The following is a 22,770-nucleotide window of genomic DNA, read 5'->3' on the forward strand; positions in this document are numbered from 1 at the left end:
AGTATTTTTTTTAATAGACATGTGCTTTTCGGAATGTGAAACCAATTCCTTGACCATTCTCAATGCATTGAATGCTTTAAAATAAATGTCTCCTTCGCAAAATTAGTGTATGTCAATCAGAAGTTTTCCCCTGAACTTCAGGGACCTACCAGCAAATTAATTATGTTAAAGTATTTTTATTAAACACTGTTTTCGTTCAACAACATCGACAACGACATCGAATCGAAATCATACTATTGTTTAAATTTTACATAGAGGGTGTTTTAATTAGATATGTGGACTTTAAGAAGGAACAAAATGCTTATAGTTAATTGTTAAGGCCAAGAATTTTGTTTTATTATAAAGATAAGAGTCTGCAATAATATTGTAAAATTAATTTATGGTAAGTGACAATTTTCAGCTATAATGCGCCGAGTATTCTCCTCCAAGGCACACCCCAAGAGAATAACCAAAAATTTCTTTCAATGAATTGATTGTTTCGTTGGCTGTATGGGTTGTAGGGGCGTCTTATTTGAACTAAAGGTCATCCTCATCAAAATTTCTAATTGAGGCGCGAAAAAGCCAATTGTGTTCCCCATTAACTGTAATATTAAGGCCTGCCGGCCGACCAATGATTCCCTTTACCCATAGAGTGAACCAAATGGAGACATTTTGAGATTGTAACTGCGACCTAACGAAAGCTTGCGGAATATCATTATCATAGCATTCATCCAAAAATGAGCAATATTGTTGAACAAAAAAGTCTTGAGATGCGTCGCGCAAACCGAACCATTATTTTGATCACAAATTTGCGTGATTTTTAAACGTTATTCCGAAGTAAATTTCTTTATTACATAATAAAAAATGATCCAAGTAGAGGCACTTTTTTCTATAGCCTTCAGTTGAAAGCGTTCAAAATACAGCTTGTGCAAGTACTGAAGGCGCTCGGCTCTCTGTCATGTTTTGGGCCGGTCTATTGGCTACAAACAACGTATGATAACACACCGTTAAGATTTCTTCAGTGGGGATAAATAGGGAGCCTCGGAATGAATCACCCTTAAGCTTATCAAGGTAGATATAATGTAAGTAATAGCTGTCCAAAAGACAAACCATGAAAAAAATATTGCGTTATTTGGAAACAACACGTCTAAAAAAGTGATACATCAGTTAAGACTTCATAATGAGGCAATAATCAGGCGGCGATAAAATACGCCAATGTCTGAATTGTATGTTTGGTTGAAGCAGAATGTTATGAAACTAGTTTTATAGAAAAATCTTGTTAACCCTGCGAACCGGCTAACTTTCGACTCTAGGGACTTAAACTTTTAGTAAATAATATATTTATTGTGGATCTAGTTTGTGCATTTTTTATTTGGGAAGTCGTTTTTCAGGTGAATTCAGATTCATTGCGTTTGATTAATTTGTTTGTTTATACATAATTTTTCTCTTTGTAGTGTGTAAATCAGCTATGATAATGGAATAGATTTCCAATGCTGACAAGTAGATGGTGCTAAATCAGAGTCGCAAAGAGAGTTTTCGCGTAAATTAGATTGAAATCACTTTGGAGACGAGATTAAGAACTCTCATTTTTGTATGGCGAAATCTTGTGATTAAGTGTCGGTCTGAGAATGGTATTAGAAATATTGTTTCAAAGGTCCTCTCTCAAACTCTTCTATCTGGTCATCACATCGGCACGTTATGATGTTGCACACAGCAGATCAACTGAAGAAACTTCCAATTGTAGATCAGTGCAATCTTGGCTCTGTACATAGCTTATGGTATGTGTTTTGCAGTGACCGTTAACTCTGTAAAATCTACTGAAGGCGTGATGAGGTATTTTATCAGAAAGTGATTAATTTAAGGTTAACCATAATTCATGTAGTCATCGGTTAGGTGGAATTTGTCGAAAAGACGCGAAAGGCCAGTATACAACTTTGATCCTTAAACGGGGATTATTAAAGGTACTTCTATTGAAACTAAAATTGGTAAACATTATTTTATTTTTCCTAAATTCATAACAGCCATATTTTTAATAAAACCAGAAGAGTATGACGTTTAATTATTTGATGAAGACAGATAAGAATTTTATATATATTTACCATAGAGTAGATTATTTTCTCGTTAATCAACGGATTACATATTTTTTCAATAATAACCATTTAGCTGCAAGAATTGAAAGCTTAAGCAAACAACTTTATCTAACTTTTTAACTGAACTAATGTGATCTCAGCTGCTTTCCACTCGAAGCTGCCACATGCCACCAACTTTTTGGTACAAAAATAAACAAATTACGCTGCCAATGCCAATTGATTGCCTGCCTCAGCAGCAAAAGCGAATATTTTCACATAAAAAGTCAAAGGCATTAATATTTATTAGGATTAGTGAGAGTCAGAATTCCGCCAGCAATGTCAAATTAGGCGAAGACACGCAATGTGATTCTTAAAAAGGGTTGCAAGTGTAAAACAAAACCGACGAGGGTAAAAGGAAGTGTGACATGCACATAAATGTATGTATTCATATGTATTACTTGCGAAAAAGTAGCAAGCGATAGCTGAAAAGCGTCAATCATAAAATTCACAAGCGTTGCACATAAACAACAACAACAACAGAGTCGAGAGTTGCAACAAAGGTAGTGAAACCGAAATGAAAAAGGAATTTAAGTTCACTTTTTTTGTAAATATTTGCATATTTAAACACATACAAACAAACATACATGATTTGTTACATACATAAATATGCAAACAAACACGCATGTGTGAAGATTTGTGCACTTTAACCTTTGAAAGTGCTCTGCAGTCTGCCTAAGCACTCGGCCCCTTTGTGTTTTATCGCACAAATAAGTACGTCTACACTTACATGCTAGAATCTGCTGACACGTGCATGTGCACTCACACATAGCTAACAGGACGAACTTGCGTATATGTGTGTGTTTGTGAGCGGACTTTGTATATATTATATTAGATTTTATATGTGTGTGTACCTGTCATATTTGCTGACGGCACATGTATGTATGAGCGTGTGCGGGAGTATTTGCTTTGATTTTTGCATGAGAAAATTTATGGCATGGCAATTTAACATTGAAAATGGCCGCATCAGCAGATAAGCACTTAACACACGCGCAAAGAATTTAAGAATACAAACAACCGAAATGGCAGGAAGTCTAAGTCTGACAGTAGCAGATTATGTAAAATGTGATAAAAATGTAGCATACATTTAGGCTGTCTATGGTGTGAGGCGAGGTTAGAGAGTTTGTATGTTATTTTTACTTTTTTTGTGTTTTCAAGCCGACAGTTGCTAAGAAAATATTTATTATCAATCTCGTTATGAACTAATAATTTTGCATGTGAAAAAGCAAAAACATTTGCACGCGCTACTTGTAAGAGTGAATATTTAAATATGCTTAAACTAGGCTTTAACGGTTATGACACAGATGATGCTTGTCGGTATAATGATTTGAGTCTGTTTTGTCCGTTTTTGTAAAAGAAATTTGAATACAATAATTATTCTGCTAAAAAGTCGAAGGAGTGAGTTTTTTATAGCTAAAAAGTGTATACAAATATATTTTTCTTAGTTTTAATCGGTCAGTTTAAATGACAGCACTATGTTATAGTCATACAAACTTAACAATATGATCAGAAATTGCAGCCATGCCTGAGATAGCAATAAACGCCAAATTTCGAAAAAATATCATGTAGAAAAAAGGATTTACAATGCAAGGGGTTGAGTTGGATCGGTCAGTTTGTGAGGCAGCCATATGCTATAGTTGTATGATAACGGCGATTTGGTCTAATGTGTTGCTTTTTGGTAAGAAAAGGCACAGATCGAGAATTGAAACACTGAGAGTCTTGTTTATCAAATGAAAATAGTAAATCTACGTGCTTTAAACAGATTTGTAATAAACTCCATAAAAATCTTTGGGTCAGGGCATATAAGCTGGTCAAGTCTAAAGTTCGAGGTCCCAAGGACCTGTACAGTTCTTCTACAAAATGTCATAAATGCTGCTACACACTTCGGAAACCCCAAAATCAAAATTATATACAAAGTGCTTAACCGTTGGTATTTTCCCAAAAATTTGGAAACATCAGCGTCTGGTCTTGTGATAGTAGCCAAACAAACAGTTAGAGATCCCAGTGGGTATCGACCATTGTGCATGTTAAAAACAATTGGAAAATTTCTGGAACGACTGATTTGTGAAGGCCATGAAGCACACTTAAAAGAAGTTGAAGATGGACTATCTTGTAATCAATATGATTTCCGCAGAAAGCGTTCGGCTATCGACGCAATCAAAAAGCAGAGCGGAATACCAGATAAAGCTTTTGAAGGTCGAAGGTGAATGCATGGCACCAAAAAATATTGCGCATTATCACATTTGATGTGAAAAATGCATACAACTCAGCGCACTGGCACCACATTATACGAGTGTTATAGAATCTCAAAACTTCGACTTATTTATAGCGGATTATAAAAAGCCATCTGTCCGACAGGCTGCTGTTATACGACACTGACGAAAGGATCAGTTTTTAACTGGCCATGGGTGCTTTAGAGAGTACCTATACAATAATGGCCATGATAACGGAGTGACGTGTTCCTTTTGTGCAAATAGTAATGAAAATTCTCTTGACCCGAAATTTAATGTTCAAAGAACTCTACTAAAACCGCAGATAGCAGATCGCGTCTCACCGGACAACATAGTACCGCATATGCTGCGATGTAAGCAGATGTGGCTTACTGTAAACTGAGAATAGCAGAACGGCTGCAAGAAAACGCAACGAGATGAGTAAAATGAGATACAAGAGCCAATAGGCTAAGGCTAGTTGGACATATATGTAGATAAATATAGATCGATCGTTGTCCCGAAAGAGGTGCACTAATGCGGTATGAATCATTGCCACAAGTTCAAATGTTTACTATATTTGTATAAGCTGCATACATAAACGAAATTGGAATGTAAATTATAATTAGAATATTCTATTAAAATTTCACACAGTTGATTAACTGCGCATTTGCAAAAAAAGTTTCTAGCGCCTAAAAGCGTACAACCAATTTTTTTCAACTTTTACGCACTTGACATTTTTAATATATTTATTTGCATAAATTAGCGTTTTTACAAACTAATATTACACATATGTATATGCAAAATTTTGTTTAACCCCTTAAAGTTGCAAACACATATAAACGTAAGAATGTAGCGTGAATGTGTGAGTGTAGGCGCAGGCAGCACTCTTGTGTTGTGAATTTCCCGCAGACATTCGCCTGCGTTGCCGCAATTAAACTCACATTATATATGCAGGCAAAAAATAAAGAACAAATTGCAGCAACAAAAATTGCCGCAAAACATATTTAAGCGCGTAAGTGAGTAAGTAAAGCCACGACGCTCCGTAGCCAATACGCAAATGCATGTGTGGGCTCTTTTGTTTTTTTTATAGCGTTTGTGTACGCATACATTTGCCTTTAATTAACCGCGGACAATCTGTGTGTGTGTGTGTGTCAGTGTTGGCATTCAGTGAACGGAAGCGTGACTGTTGCTGTTTACATGTGTGTACTGCACACATAAACACATACATATGTACGTATAAAGCCATACGTATACGCATGCATTTATATTTGCGTATGCATTATTCACTCGACCAGCGCCATTGCGGCTCGACGGAGCTTGCCAAGCCAAGCACACGCCTATTAACCGAATATATGCATATATGCATGTAGTATATGTGTATGTGTGTGCATTTATAAAGCTATTCACAATAGCTGTTTTATCATTTATTGCAGGCATTATTGCTAGACTCTACTGTATGCTTACTCGTACACGTGGCTCCACATCCATACATAGAGACATATGCAAATAAGCTCAAGTCTATTCTCGACTTTGTTTTTGTCACATGACAATTGTTCAACAAATGATTTTATGCCTCTTGTTGTTAGCTGTTTTTATAGCCTCATCTGTCTGTTATTGCTTTTGTTTACACAAGTGTTGAGTTGAGGGATTTTAGTCATAAGCAATAGCATAAAGGAGAAAATAAATTATTTTATGTTTTAAATGAAATTTATACTTGTACATAGTTTTATTTATATTTGACAATTCTTAGTTCACATATACATTTGGGGTGTCTGTTGATTCAAAAGTCCGGCGGTAAGGCTAATGGTTTAACTGGATGCATTTTATCCAAGTTGCAATGAGGAAAATGAGATGGAAACAGCTAGACACCTTCTGCCATCCATCTTCTCGGTCATCTTAACTGGGTTTTCAATAGAGACGCTATAAATGGAAATGCATAGGTACAACAAACGACGCCATATATTTCCACGCTCTTTTGACATTTATCTTCAGTAGATTTTGCCATTTTCTCATGGAAAGATATAAGAGCCAACAGCGAGTCTAAATTATTAAAATTTACCACCAAAATTCGGAGAAACTGACAACTTTATAGCGCTACGTCCAATTTATGGTCGTCATAATATTCTTATTAGATCAACAATTGAGTGTCATGGGTACGGTACAAAATGCTCCCGTGCCAATAAGACAAAGAATTGCCCCTACTGTCGAGAATATTAGTGCCGCTAGCGCATCAATTGAAATTTAAATCAGGCTCTTCAAGAACACGTCGCTTTCAAGAACAAGTCAGCGACGATTGATGAACTTCGTATGAGTATCAAACGTGAAATTGCAGCAGTATCGGCCGATTTATGCTTGAAAACCGTTGAAAATTTGGTCAAGTGTACCAGTGGTGGCCTTGCAAAATAAAACGAACTTACTTTTGTAGCGCTCTTAATGAAACCCCGTTATTTTAAACGAATCCGTCGAAATTGCGGGAATAGATTTTTGCCGCATGCTCTAGGGCTTTTGACGATATGCGGCGGTCGTTTTGATCCGTACTTAGGAGTTCTGGGCATCACAACGGACAAATGGCCGTAGCAGTCACAGTGGGATTATTTGTGTTTTCACGAGTAATTATCTATGTACTTACTTAACCTATGTGAGAATAATTAAATTTATGAGAAACTGAATCAATCAATAAAACCGTTGTTTTATGTATTATACTTTGTAACTTAACAACTCTATTTCAAATGAAGAAACCTCCAAGTTTATATGTTTTCGGCTCTATGATCTCTGTATGCTTCGTTCAATGTACTTCTCAAGTGGGCAGAAGGTAACTCAAATAAAACTGCGTTAGTCTTAGCTTTACTTACTAGGAAATGTAAAATCTCTGACAGTACTCTACCATCGTTGGGAGGTGCAAAAGGGACTACCCCAACAATGGCACAAAGACTTTACCTATAAACATAGCTGGTAGGTGCTTGGCTGCTAATAAATTTATGGAAGCTGGGTATATGAAGGTCCACAGGTAGAGGTAGACTGTGATTCTTCTCTGCTTCTTTTGCATTTTTTCCAACTTAGATGACGGCATCGCAGAACGCAGTAAGCGCAAAACGATTCGTCGATCGATGAGGATAGATCAGAATTTGGGAATTTTTGGGCAACACGAAGTACGAATTTTTGTCCAACTGATATTCATCGACTTTGGATCAATCCACGACCTGCCTTAACATTATGCCGGCTTCAAGAAACAGCGATCGATGCCTTCATTTGTCTTGAGTCTAGCTTAGTCTAGTGCTAAGCAAGTTTTGCTTCTTGATAGATGTCGATATTCGTCTATGATACACATTTCATCCGCAAAGTTGAAGTGCGTCTTTGTTCTTTCTTTGATTAAGATTATGTAAGCAACATTTTTTCACTTTCTTATTCTATTTATGATTCTCTTTCTATTCCGTTAGGAATATGATTCTAATAAAAAACGCTGACTTTTCAATTGTTCTCAACTCTCGACACTTAGTGGGGGAAAATATTACTAATACAACATGTCATACACTTGCAGTGTATAGCACACTTAGCAGCCTTGTGAAGAGCTTAAAATGTCATTTTCGTTTTTAATGAATATTTCATTAAAATTTGGGTGATTAAGTACTGTGCCAAACGATATTTTATGCACATATGCATGTGTGTGTATAATTCTTTAATTCACGTTATGCTTGCTACTCAAAGACCTGCCAACTTTATTCATTGCAAACGATAAACTCAGAGTGTTGATATTTCATATGCGTATTAAGTAAAAGCAATGCAGAGGCAACGAGGTGCAAATCGAATCAATGAATATTGCAAAAAGTGTCTTAATGCCGCTTAAGAGCACACCCCAGCGGACACTTTAGCACACACAGCTTCATTCAGGTATATATGCAGATGTGTAGGTGCTCAAAGTGGCAGAATTTCATGCACAATCTCTGCTTTTTGCGAAACAGAAAAGAGAATATTTAAATTAAATTGCATACACAGGTCGTAGCATCTGCCGAATGTGTGCACCTGCAGCTCCTCTGGTTGCCAGGTGAGCGGAAAATTGAATATAAAGTAGAGCCGGGCTAATGAAAAGAAATTTTTGATGACTTTTGACAAAGATGACGTGTTGAATGCGTTCAGATTGGTTGATGGTGAGACAGATTACTTTAAATATGCAAAGGTGTGCTGATTATTTTTGAATTACAGAAGCCTATTTCATGTTTGGCAGTGGTTAGTGGGCAGTGAGCAGAAAATGTTAAGACTTATTTCAAGTTCTTATGTAGAGATTTGTAAAAATATTGCGTAAATTACTTTGCTTAGCTAATTTAAATTACAAAAAATAGGGATTTCATGCATTTTTACATTTGCTTACTCACTGTTTTGTTCAAGTGAAATACTATATAAAGAAAAAATACCTATTAAGTACCCAAAATAATAACCCAAATAGTGAAGAGATGATTTAGGTTATTATTTTAGGTATTTGCTCGGTATTTGGTGTTTGTCGAATCACTTACATAACTATATGTATGTATGTATTATATGAAGCTGTATCAGCAGTCACCAATTCAAATTTGCAAAAAGTTACTCATACGTCATGTCACACCACAAGCTTACATGAAATTTTACTTTAAGTTTTTTGATAAAACTTTTAAGCTAACTAATGGTAGCAAATTTTAATAAAAAAATAAACAATAATTTTTAAAATTTATAGATTATATTTACACATTTATTTGTTGTTTAAAATGCTAGTAAAAAATCCCTTCATTCAAGCACATCTCACTCTCACATATTTAATAAGTCATTGTGTGTGTAATTTTCTCACTTCCACTTGGCACTGTCTAAAAACTCATAATTGATACGTCTACACACACATTCACTCTCTTGCAGTCGCACACTGTTTTTACCTGAGCATTTGAGACCCTGATGGTAGATGCCATAGAGTAGCGAACCACAATGGTCGCAAAATGTGGGCCCACCAAATGTGAATGGTTCGAAATGATGAACTGTTTGTGGCGAATCCTGTGATGTACAAATCAATGTCATGAATTTTACAGTAATTTTTGGATACGCAAAATATCGAATTTATTTTTTTATTATTTTAATATTTTATTACATAATTTAATTATATATATTTTTTTAATATTACGTTATATAATTTTGACATTTTAAGAAATTTTTATTTGCCGTATTTGTTTCAATTTATTTCATATTTATTTTTTTTTGTTGTAAAAATTTTTTGTTTTGTAATTTTCCATGCCCGTGTAAATTTTTCCAGTCAATTACGCAGCGCCCACATTTCGTGTAATCAATTTAATACCGTTATTTGAGTTTGGATTGGTTTGTATCGTTTATTGTTGTTAAGAACAAATACAGTAGTTGTTGTTATTGTTGTGTTGATGATGTGTTGTTTGTGATTGCATAAAGTTGGCGACGACATTGATTGCGCGAATTTTCATGCCGTGATTGTTTTGTGTGCGATTTTTTTGTACAAATTGTTCAGACAAAAATTTTATTGCCAATTATTGTTGCGAAAAATCGCGTAAAAATTTTTGTGAAATAGCGTTTTTATGTTTATGAAAAAATTTATTTTATTTATAATATTTTTTAAAATATTTATATTTAGTTTTTTTTATTATTTTTATTATATTTTTTAATTTTTTTTAATAAAAATATTTTATTTAAAATATTTTTTAAACATTTTTATGTAGTTTTTTATTATTATTTTTTTTTTCATAATTGTGTTGTTGTTATTTAAATTTGTATTGTAGTTTATATTTTTCCAATCGTTGTTATTGGTTTGTTAAAATTTTTGTAAAAATTTTGTCGTTGGTGAGATGATTGTTTGTTCATGTTGGACGCACAAAACGACACAAGACACGTGATATGTTGCAAGTTGCATGCGTCGGGTTGCAGTTGATGAATCGGATGTTTTAATTGTTGTTGATGTTGTTGTGAATGCATATTGATGAAAAACGCATACATAAAAGAAGAAGAAGAAAACATATGAGTATGCGTGAACTACGTTTTGAAATCCTATATACATATTTATATATTTAAATGTACTTAATTGAAATGCAAGAGTTTAAAATGGAATTTTTATGGATGATTTTTGGTTAGTATGATTATTAAGACGAAATATATACTAAAAATATTCGAACAGAACTGTAAGTTAGATTACCTATACTTTTTATATAATAAATTAATCTTCAATGTATTAGTAATATTTTCTATATCTTTTTTCTTTTAACTAAATAAAAATATTAAAAGATTAAAAATGAAAATAGCACATTCTGCATTCGAAACTTCACCAGTGCATTTTTAGATAGTTTATTTTAAAATTCGAAACTTGTTTGGGTCTTAAATGAGATGAACTACGTTAGAAGACAGTATAAAATCAGAGCAGAAGTTAAGCCAGCCCAATCTCAATACTAAAAGACCTAGAACTCAGTTTCAAATCAGTAGGATTATAAAATCATTCTTTACTATATACGTAGGTTGTCTTTTATAATTTGGGATTAGAGAACAAAAACAAATATTAATCACTTTTTTTGCTTGCGTTTGAACCAATTCTTGAAGCACTTTTGCCACTCTGATTAAGGTATCTCCAAAACATGCGTTCTGAGCGACCAAACATAGCTTCAGCTGTTGACCTCTTAGTTTCCTTTTTACGAACGGAACTAAAAAGAAGTCATTCGGTGCCTAGTCATGACTTTACGTTAGATTACTTATCAAATCGATGTTTTAAGTGCTTAAAATGCGGTTGTTTCAGTCGATGTGTGAGAACTCGCATTGCTGTGGTGAAGAGTGATCAGTCTTTTGTGGTTTTCCTAATTTCTCAAAAGACAACTGGCAAACAAATGACTGTGTATCACTCAGAGTTTTCCACTCTGAGTTTTTCTAGTGGAATGATTGCGACATATCCAATTTTTCCAAAAAAACAGACAAACATTTGCTTAGAAGTGCTTCCTGTGCGAACAACTTTGATTAGATTCGGCTCATTTTGAAACACCCATGTATTCGACTGCTGTTTATTAACGAGCTGATACGTCTAAATCCACAATTTATCAGCGGCCATGTTGTCATAGACATGTTTCAAAGCACTGTTATCGTATTTTTAAACATGTCTCTCGACCAGTCTCGAGAACAGTATATTTTAAACGATCGACAAACTGGATCAAACTCATCAAAAAAATAAATAAATTCTACAATCAAATGTTCATACAATATGGACTTTATGAGAGTCCCACTTATACCTACAGCTGTCTCCGTCTCACATTAAGGCGTATGATGATCTTGCAATATTAGTTTGCGCTTAGGCATCAATAGCTTCCGGAACAGCAACTGATTTTAGATGACCATCAAGACATTCGTCTAATTTCACTTTTTGGCCGTAATGAGTATTTTAAAATACTGCAAGCAACATAAGGAGGATGGAGTCATGTGTAGAAGTTCACGTAAGTGAGGAAAGTTCTCTGATTGCCATTTACTTGGGAGTGACCAGAAACGATTATTTGACTTATGGCTCAAGCAGCTCACCACTTCCGGCCTTAGACCAAGTATCCTCTGGGAAGCCAAAAAACATCCGTTTGAAGGCGAGCTATAGTGAAAAGTCGAAACATCACTCACCAGAGTTGTGCGCTGGGTTTGGGACCCGCCTTGTAAAAAACACCCGCAATGAAAGGAAAAAAACAGCTTCGTATGAGAAACCTCCCTTTTGATGACGACCACTGCAAACGCATTAAAAATTACGATTTAAGGGCATGCGCCTGGAATGTCTGGTCCCTTAATTGCCGCAGCCCAGCTCGTTCATGTCCTCGTGAAAATAAAGGCTGACATCACCGTCCAAGAAGTGCGATGGACGGGACAATGATTGAGACGAGTAAGTCTTTATGGCATTTACTACAGTGGCCATATAAAGGAGTGCAAACTCGGTGGGAAAGAGACTCCGTCGCCGAACCAGTTTCATAAACGTCTGGCCACACAATCCTCATCAAAGCGAAGTTCTTCAGCATATCGCTGATTTGCACCCACGCCCCGATGGAAGAGAAGGACGATGTGATCAAAGATGTCTTCTAGGGGGGCTCGGGGCGCACCCATGAGAGGCTTCGCCGGGGCCTTAAAATATAGTTATCTGTAGTACTACATTTCAGCATAGAAAAATTCATCAAGCTACCTGGCTGTCTCCGGAGCGAAAAGTCACCAACCAGATCGATCATGTTGTGATAGACGGAAGACACGTCTCCAGTTATTTCGACGTGCGTGTGCGCCGAGGTCCTAACAACAACATCAGCATGGAAATCTAACACAGAATAACTCTTTTCAACGGTTGCTACTTCGAATTGAGTAAGCACTTGAAAGAAATGTCCTCTCTCGACGAACAAAGACCAAACTCTATAAGTCACTCATTGTTCCCGTCCTGCTATATGGTGCAGAGGCATGGACGATGACAACTGATGAGTCGGTGCTACGAGTTTTCTAGTTAAAGGTTCTGCGGAAGATTTATGGTCCTTTGCGCATTGGCAGCGGCGAATACCGAATTCGATGGAACGATGAGCTGTACGAGATATATGACAACATTGACATAGTTCAGCGAATTAAGAGACAAGGAGGTGATGATGACGTAGAACTATGACCTTGACTGTCGAGCTCGTTATCATACTGCGGATTTGTCTTTAATGAATTAATACGAATATTGGAACTTACTGTTAGAGCTTTGAATAAAAGTAAGTAGAGGTCTCTGCAGCCTTATTTGATCATCTATGGGTTAATGGTCGTTTCCAGGGCCTGCTGTGATGCATCCGAAAGCGTTAACATTCTTGGTATTATATTATTTTCCAAATTCATGCGAAATTTTAAATCTTGAAGATTAACGAATTTTAAGAGAAATGCCAAATTCGTTTCTTGGAAGCACCAAGTGAAGGAATTAAGATAGTGGTGCAGAGGACAAAAGCAAAAGAGAGTAGCATATGCAGCGCGTAGATATGCACTCACTCACAATAATTTACATATTTCCACATTGTGAAATATATGTTTGCGTTGCGTTGCATAAAAGTAGAAGGTCACACACACATATACGCAGTTGTTCCCTGCCAACTGCAATGCACTTAGGTTTACTTTGTTCCTTCTCCTTTTCACCTTTTAGCATTCAAAATTAAGCGAAAATGGCGAAAGAAAATATTTTTTGCGGAAATACGATATTCGTGCCACGCAGCGTTTGACGCCGAATAAAACGCATTGCAAATAAAATGTCTTGCGCTCGCATTTTCGCAGCTAAAAAAGAGAGAGATTGTCGCTTGGCTGAACCTTCGCCTGCTTGCCACACTTCATATTTGCCAGTTTGTAGCATGCAACGAGAAATTATTCGTGCGCGCTGCAGCGCTGCATTGCTTACGAGTGTATGTATGTAACTGTGTGAGTGCATGACTACAGACAGCGTAACTTTTGGCAAACAAAAGTCGTAAAATATAAGAAGATATGTGGCATGAATGTATATACAGCACGAGTATGGCGTGCAACATGTCTCTGCACGGCAAGAGTGTGTGTGTTTTCACGCACACATGCAACTGCGCATATGTGATTATGCGATTTTCGAAAATTTTTTCACTGCTCATGCGAATTTTCCAAGCGACTGCGCTACTAAAACGTCGCATACAATTTTTTAAGTGGCTGAGCGCTGCAACTTTTTAGTACTTAAAATTATATTTTTTCCACATTTTCGTTCCATATTTTAAGGCATATCAGTATGTGCCATAATAACTATTAATTTTATAACTTCATCATATATGAAATATAGTTTCTACCCTTTTTTATATATTTTAACTAAGCTTTACGCTCTTGCGCCTGCAGTTATGCTACAAGTCTGTAAGATTATTGCGAAAAACTTGTGTAAAGTTAATTGAAAGTTTAAATTTTGGATGGAAAATTGAAGAGAGAAAATTATTAAAACACAGGGTGACCCATATGCTTAATCAGTAAGAGTTTTATACCAAGCCAAGAAATTTAGTAAAATGGTGATTGAGTTTGAGAATTGTGATTTTTTCTTTAACTCAGAAAAATTCTAAGATGAGTTTAAATATTTAATTAGAGGTAGAAGAAATACTAACACTTTGTTATATGCAGCAGTGATTTCTTACTTATAATTTAAAATTCAATTTATATTTTCCTCTTCCTGGAAATAATGTCTTAATCAATTATTTTGAAGTAGATAGTTTAATGTGAAAAATGAGTTTTAATTTTCTATCTGTTCAGTTTCTGGCGTGCTAAAAATTATCAACATTTTGCCATGTTTTCAAGGTTTTCTTTTTTTGGACCGCTCAAAGTTCATTGTCATCTATAGACAATATTTTCCCCAACCTGTCAATCAGAAATCACCCTGCTATTGGACGATCCTCGTAGTGTTAAACTTAACAAAAGCCTCTGACACAGTCAATCACAAAACCATACTTGAGGACATCAAAACTAAAACTCTCCCCCCTTGATGCAGTGGAACGCAGAGGAGGAAGCTACAGACATGTCGGACTACAACGGGATTTCTCTCGATGTTTCCCATCGAACACCTGTACAGTGCGGTTTCTGCTGGGGTGCTTTCGCACAAATCTTCCTTGCAGTCACCTGCTTGTAGCGGAACCGCCTCCTAAGAGCATCAAGAGGTTCTTCCTCAAATTCCTCAAATTTCACGACGTTATTAAACAATACGCTGACCAGACTTCGGACGCAGCAAACTTCAGACATGCACTGAGAGCCATTCACAGTGGAGCCATTAACACCTTCAGCGACTCCTTCTCAATGAATGGCGTACTTGGAGTCAAATCACCACGAATTGCAGACGTAGACCTCGAGTTTCGAGAGTGACCCTTGCGTAGCTTCGTTCTGAATACTGTAGCATATCAAAAATATGTCGAGAATATGTCCTATTTGCATGCTATAACCCCATATATTTCACACCCCTCTCCCCATGGTCCGATCCCGTTGAAACAGCAAGTTTCCTGAGCCTACCGTTGAATGATCTCGATGATGACTTATCTAACGCTTGCCCTCGTAACTGTTACTACAAAAGCAACATCTGTTTTTCTTATAAAATTGAAATAATTATAAATTAAGTAATATATTCTCTAAAAATCATCCCTTCAGTTGTGTCTCTTAATTACAAATAAATATATAAAAGTTTTCTTCTTTTATTGGATTTGTTTTGTATAGCTTCCATATTATTCCTCTCTGAACCCGAAAAAAAATTTAAAATATCGTTTTAAATAATCTTGTATGTCGAAAACTATATCCTTTTGAAAAACGCAAAATAAAAATAAGAAAAATGCACTGGTGAAGTTTTGCGCTGCGTTTATCCTCCGGTTTGTGCTCGCTTGCAGCTGACGCGTAACATGTGCTGCACTTGACAAGTGGGTGTAAAAGTATTTGTGTGCGTGTTGACAGTTTGACAATTCCACATATACGCACAGCGTTTTGCGGTTTTTGTTGTTTTGTAAGTGTGAAAGTGACAGCATTAATAGGGCCCGTATGTGCTTAAAATTTATAAGAGAAGTGAACATTTTTATATTAATGTAGGTAATTCTCATATCTGGGAGAGAGCGAAAAACTTCAGCTCAGCTAGTAAGTGAGTGTAAGAGCAAGGCTGATGACTGAGAGCGTAAAGTAAGCGGAAATAGTCTGCAATATCTTACTTTTTGGACTAGTTGGAAGGTAGTTATGCGAAAAATTGTGGTTTCGGTTTTTAAAAGTGGAATAAACTGAGCTTAAGATCCTGCTCTTGAAGAGTCTACGATTGAATATAAGCATTAGCTTGCGAATGCTTTCAGTTTTGTATTTGAAAATATGTAATATATGATATATATTTATTTCGAGTGTATTTATATACATGTATTAGGTTGTCAAATATCCTTTCTTTCCGTGTTTCCGCCTTTTTGTCTTTTGAATATCGCGGCTATGTACATAGCGCTACAGAGCTCGTATCTGGCAATACTATACATATTTGAAAGGTCCTGATATAACCTACAAAACGACGCTATGCATGATTAGTTTGGATATTGCGTTTAACAGTTATAGACATGTAAGCATGGAGTTCACTAACGCCGGAATTCGCGCTATTTTAAAGTTTTCCTTCGTTAAAAGCAAATCCGCTAGAGAAACGTTCTGTGAGATTAATGGTGTTTTGGGGGATGGTACTCTATCACTTCGAACTGCGGAGGAATGGTTTCGACGATTCAGAGCGGGTGAAAACGACACCATGGATAAGCCAGCCGGCGGAAGACCTGTGACGACGAATACCGATCAAATCATGGAAAATATCGAGTTAGACCGGCATGTGGCATCTTGTGACATCGCCCAGAATATAGGAGTTAGTTAGCATACCATTTTAACCCATCTGCAGAAAGCTGGATACACATCAGAGTTTGATGTTCGGTTGTCGCATAATTTGACGCAAAAAAACTTTCTTAACCGAACCAACGCCTGCGATATGCTGCTGAAATGGAACGAACTCGACCCATTTTTGAAGCGAATGATGACGAAAAATGGATCACATACGACAATATCAAGCGAAAATGGTGAATCGTCCCAAGCAGTGGATTGGAAGGGAATCATCCACTATGAGCTGCTTCCATATGGCCAGACGCTTAGTTCTACCATCTAGAATTGACAGGAAGAGGTAGTGTTCCACCAGGACAACACCAGACCACACACTTCGTTGATGACTCGTCAGAAGCAACGGGAACTCGGATGGGAAGTTTTATCGCATCCACCATATAGCCTGGACATAGCGCCAAGTGCTTACCACCTGTTCCTGTCCATGGCGAACGCCCTTGTTGGTGTAAAGTTGAACTCAAAAGAGGCTTGTGGAAAGTGACTGTTCGAGTTCTTCGCAAATAAGGAGGGGGCTTTTACGAGGGGGTATTATGAAGTTGCCGTCTAGATGGAAACAGATTATTGAACGAATCGGCACATATTTGACCTAAGTCCGATCACGGTAACACTTTTTATAAAGCATTGAATAAAGAGCAAAAAAGCGAAAGGGAGATATTTGACAACCTTATATTAAGCCATGTGCATGCATGTACTATAAGTGCATGTGTAGGTGAATCATATCCTATTTTAAACGCAGTGCATGCAGAAAATGCGGAATTAATGGTATTTTTTTATTATCTTTTATGATAAATACTTTTTTATGACTATTAGTTATGGTAAGTATATAGTTTATGAACCATCCTATTTAAATTATAGTTCATTATTTTCGCTATTATGTAAGCTTTATGGCAGCATGAAATGATTTCATTTATGTCTGAATAAATAAAGTTAATGAAAGTTGACCTTTATGAGAAATTACTTAAAATCTACAGAAATATAAATGAAATATGTTAAAAAAAAAAAAAAAAAACGCTTCCATAAAAAAGTATACTCTCATAAAAAATATTAATTCCAAATAATAAGTATGAATTGGTTGGAATAAAAGGAAATTTCAAAAGTTTTCTAAAAACATGTTTTTTTAATTAAAAATTGTATATGTTTTTAAAATTGACATATTTTTTAATTTTTTGAAAATACTTTTAAAATTTCAAAAAAATTTTTAAAATTGGTTTATAACATTTTTTATTAGAAAATCTTTCAAAATAGATAATATTTTTAAAATATATACAGTTCTTAAGTAGAAGTTTTGACGGTAATGAGGTACATAGAAAAATTATGAAAGCAAGATTTATATTGTTGGTATAAATGAATAGTCTTTAAAATGGATATGTTAAAGGATAGTCTTGAAAAGAATATCTCTTTTTATATTGAAAAAACGATACAATTTTTTAACGCTCTAAAAATAATATCGATACATAATAAAGTATTGCTAAAAAAAGTGTAGAAATTAAGATAAAAATACTGAACTTATATTATCAAATTTTTGATTAAAAAATAGTTAAAGTTTTAAAAAATTAAATATAATTATTATTCTTAAATTGAAAGGATTAAAGTGTTTTTATAAAATCAAAATATTTATTGAGAATTAAATTATTGAAACTAAGCTTGCAGTGTTAGTTAATTATATTAATTAAAAAAGTAATAATACTATTATGTTAGCTCATGAATATTAACAATGAAAATATACATATATCAACGTGGGCTTTTTATTTAATATTCGTATACAAGTGCAAGTTATTTAATATAAATTAAGTTTATTTATTTTTCTGTTTTTTCGTTTCAAAAACACTTACGGAATCGATTCCCTTATCCTTGCCCGGGCATATGAACGTCACATATTCGTGACAGCGCTTGTGCACCACATACGAACAAACTGTAAATGAGAGCAGAGAAGAAGAAAAATGATAACAATAAGAAGTACAGTAAAACGACATAAAAAGTTAGTGATACTCAGAAAGTTGAAAATGCCGCCTTGCTTCCTGTCTTTCGCTAATACTAAAATGTGGACAAAAGTTGTGCCACAAGCGTTTGTAAAACGAAGTCAGTTGGCTGCTGTGACAAGTCCTAAACTGGCACAAGGAACTACTAACGCTATGTAAGTGTATATGTTTGTTATGTACATATAAATTACTGTATTCCGTATGTATGTATGTGCGCGTATATTTCTAAGCTATAACACTAACCATAAGTACCTTATAGGACAATCTCGTACTAACCATGTATTGCTTTAGACTGTCAGTGATAGTTGTGGGAAAGTTTAAGTGATATGCTTCCAAACCAATACTGGCACTAACTACTTTACTTGTACAACTTTATATGTACTTTGTTTTTTTCTTGCTGCTTGTATTGCCCTCGACACGGCTTTTGGTAGTCGTTGAGGTAGAAAATTTTGCAATAAATGTTTTGAACTCACCTTGACATTGGAATCCTTGTTTGCCAAAGCCCCTGGAGGTTGCAAAGAACGAGAGAGAGAGAAGGAGGGAGAAAGAAAATATATATTAAACATCTTTGTTCGTAAATTATTCAGAACTGTATATATTCTAAATGGAACGTATTGGATTTCTTACATTATATATTTTTTAATATTAATAATAATAGTATTCCTAAAATCATGACTAATGAAGTATTTACTCGTATCTTATTAATCGTCACATTCAAACCAATTATGTAACCTGATTATATTGATACACTGACCTTTAAATTCAAAACAAAAAAAAAAAAAAACAAACTGTTTCATAAAGTACCGCACATACCATCACCAAACATTTGGAGTAAAGTCAACCGGATGTTCGAAAATTTTGATATTAAGTAGTTATATAGTGGTGTAATGCAAGAGACTGGGTTACATCCCAGGGGCCTGCAGACAAGTAAGAGTCACGTTCATCCGGAAGTATAGCAGGGGCGTCCACGTTACGGCCAAAGACTTCAAGGCTACCAGCCTCTTCTCCTTCTTAGTAAAGACTCTGGAGAGACTGATGGACTGGGTTCATTCCGAGGGACTATTTATCAGAAGCGCAACATGCTTATTGTAAAGGCAAGTCAGTAAATACTTCCCTTCCTACTATCGTATCATGGCTTCAGGAAGCCATTACGTGCTTAAAAAACTTGAAAATCGTGGCTACAGGGTGATTGCCCAAGCAGACGATGTAGCGCTTTTTATTAAACGAAAGTTCCTGAGTATTGTTTACGAATTGACAAAGGAGTATCTGAGCGTAACTACAAATTGTGCAGTCATAAACGGTCTCGACATCAACTCAAATAAAATCGAGATGGTTTCATTCACTATAAGATACAAGATCCCAGTGGCACCGCTGCTGTGAATGGGAGAATGGTCTGCAACCAGCGGATACAGTGAAGGGCTCTTCCCGGATAGCAAGGCTTAATGTCGATTATCGACGAGAGAGCAAAAACGCCATTGATTGGCTTATACTGCCGTAGAGGAGCCATTGGCAAAAGGTGGGGTCTCTCTTCAAAAGTGGTCTTCTCTGGCTATACGACACCATAGTCAAGCCCATTATGCTCTATGGAGTCTTTATGTGGTAGAGGGCTCTAGAAAAGACCACATTTGCAAAGAATTACCGAGCATTCATCGGGCGGCGATCATCAGCATGTGTGATCTACTTTAATCAAGGCACTTAACGCCATCCTTCACATATTGCCCGTGTTGCCATCAGACTCAGAGATTCTGGGTTCCTAAAAGACCACATGTCTGAACACTCGGAATTCCTCATTCACTTTGACTTCTTACCGAATCACTTGGATCATGGAGTCGCTAAACCGAACTTTGACGGCTCCTTTTCAACCCTTATACGGACGAGGAAGTTGTGGGTGGGAAAAACCCGGTGGAGGAGAGGGCAGGGGCTGGGTCAGAGCTTGGGGGGAAGGTTGGTGCAGGGGTTTATTATCGGAAGCTCTCTATCAATTCTAGGTTCAGACTTTCTGACTATTTCAGTGTCTTCCAGACCGAGATTGTAGCCCTTAAGGTAGCAGTAGATTTACTGCTACGTATTGCAGCCTCCTTCACTCAGATATCAAAGCGGCGGTACTAGCCTTGAACTCATTAACAGTGCGTTTAGGGCAAAAAGAGTGCCTAGCCTCGATATCAATAGCATCGAGTGTCTTTGTGCCAAGCCACACCAGAATAGCAGGAAACTGTAAGGCTGATGAGCTAGCAGGAAAAGCACTCTAGAACCCCTATAGGTAGAATAGGAGCTGATCGGTGCTCCCATATCCCCTTGCATTCTACTACTGGACTTAGCGGAAGCCTGGACAGCGCTGGGCCACCAATGGCACGTGTTCTGTCGCAAAAGCCTTTTGGTCCAAGATCGATCGCAAGAGATCTAGTGATCACTTTGTCTTGAATTTCAATTGTATATCCAATTTATTCACCGTTTAAAGTCAACTTAGATACTGAGGTCCACATGTTCGGTACCTAGGAGCTTGAACAGTTTTGGTACATTTAGACAATTTTTTCTCATAAGGTAGTATACTACTGTAAAGGCATTATTCTAAATTTAGACGGTGGGGGAATTTTTCATTTGATACTCTCAATTAGGGGTTTAAGTTAAAATTTACTTAAAACTCTTTACATACGAAACTTTGGCGGAGACTCTAGTTTAGTTTTACTTAGAAGTACATAGTTCACAATTTCAGTAGTCACAACACCTTAGGAGAGGTTTATTTCAAGTTTTTCTTCTCCGCATATATGAACAGATAAACAAATTACGTAAAATTTTCAATTCAAACCGGTTTAAGTTAACCTAAAAGACATTTTTGTATATTCATTACATCAATTATATGAGTTTAAGAGCTGTTTTTACTTCAAACGTCAGTGTGATAAAGGATAACGGTAAAGTGAATTATAAATGCACACATTTTCTATGATTAACGCAGGGTTAAATTTATTTTTTCCTATCCGTAAACAACTGCGAAGTAACTGCCGACCGCCAAGACTGATAGTAATGCAATAACATAATCCACGAAATATGGCAAGGACGCGGTAGACCAAGCCTAAATGCGCTCATTTATCTGAGTAGTCACATAAAAATACTTTTTGCGCCGGCAAGCAGGTGTCCGTTGGTTGCTAATAAATATAAATATTCCCCAGTTGTTGAGCTCAAAACTTTGTGCCTCTCAAAGGAAGGTGTGGAAAGCGTAATAATAAAGTCAAGGTCAAGTCATAACAAGAAAAAACGTTAACTTCGGTGGCACCGAAGCTAAATACCCTTCACAGGTGCATTTCTGTTATGAACTATGTGTTCAGTTTGTATGGAAGCTATATGCTATAGTAATTCGTTCTAAACAAGTTTTCTAGAGATTACATTGTTGCCTTAGAAAATAACATATATCAAATTTCGTGAATATATCTTGTCAAATGTGAAAGTTGTCCATACAAGAACTTGATTCCGATCGTTCAGTTTGTATGGCAGCTATATGCTATAGTTAACCGATCTGAACAATTTCTCCGGAGATTATATTGTTGCCTTAGAAAATAATCCATACCAAATTTCTTGAATATATCTTGTCAAATGTGAAAGTTTTCACAAGCATTTGATTCCGATCGTTCAGTTTGTATGGCAGCTATATGTTATAGTGGTCCGATATCGGCCGTTCCGACAAATGAGCAGCTTCTTGAAGAGAAAATGACGTTTGCAAAATTTCAAATTTCAAAGATATCTTAAAAACTGAGAGACTAGTTCGTATATATACAGACAGACGGACAGACGGACAGACAGACAGACAGACATGGCTAAATCGAATCAGCTCGACATACTGATCATTTATATATATACTTTATAGGGTCTCCGACGATTCCTTATGGGTGTTACAAACTTCGTGACAAACTTAATATACCCTGTTCAGGGCATAAAAAAATTACAATACATGAAGTAAGCGAAAACTTTAAGAGCTAACGGTCATTGGCACTAAAAATTTAGTAAGTTAATTAACTTTACGACCAGCCAAGCATACAAATTAGTTGTGCTGTGCAGCAGTCAAATTTTACGCACTAAATTTGCATATTTGTGTGTATGTGTGTGTGCTCTATT

The 22,770-nt window shown here is 36.0% G+C and overlaps 1 protein-coding gene across 1 annotated transcript in view; it reads right to left on the bottom strand.

Annotated features, from left to right (window-relative positions):
* The window catches only part of LOC126757056 (protein kinase C, brain isozyme-like), a 56,030-nt gene that overhangs the window by 11,099 nt on the left and 22,161 nt on the right, over positions 1–22,770 (bottom strand). Inside the window, exons 2-4 of the mRNA XM_050470646.1 lie at positions 19,137–19,168; positions 18,517–18,596; positions 9,214–9,328 (exon numbers count right to left, since the gene is read on the bottom strand). Of these exons, the coding sequence (XP_050326603.1) occupies positions 9,214–9,328; positions 18,517–18,596; positions 19,137–19,168 (227 nt within the window). The remainder of the gene's footprint in view (positions 1–9,213; positions 9,329–18,516; positions 18,597–19,136; positions 19,169–22,770) is intronic.

Source organism: Bactrocera neohumeralis, chromosome 4, assembly GCF_024586455.1.
Source record: "Bactrocera neohumeralis isolate Rockhampton chromosome 4, APGP_CSIRO_Bneo_wtdbg2-racon-allhic-juicebox.fasta_v2, whole genome shotgun sequence".
In the NCBI taxonomy this organism is placed as follows: domain Eukaryota; kingdom Metazoa; phylum Arthropoda; class Insecta; order Diptera; family Tephritidae; genus Bactrocera; species Bactrocera neohumeralis.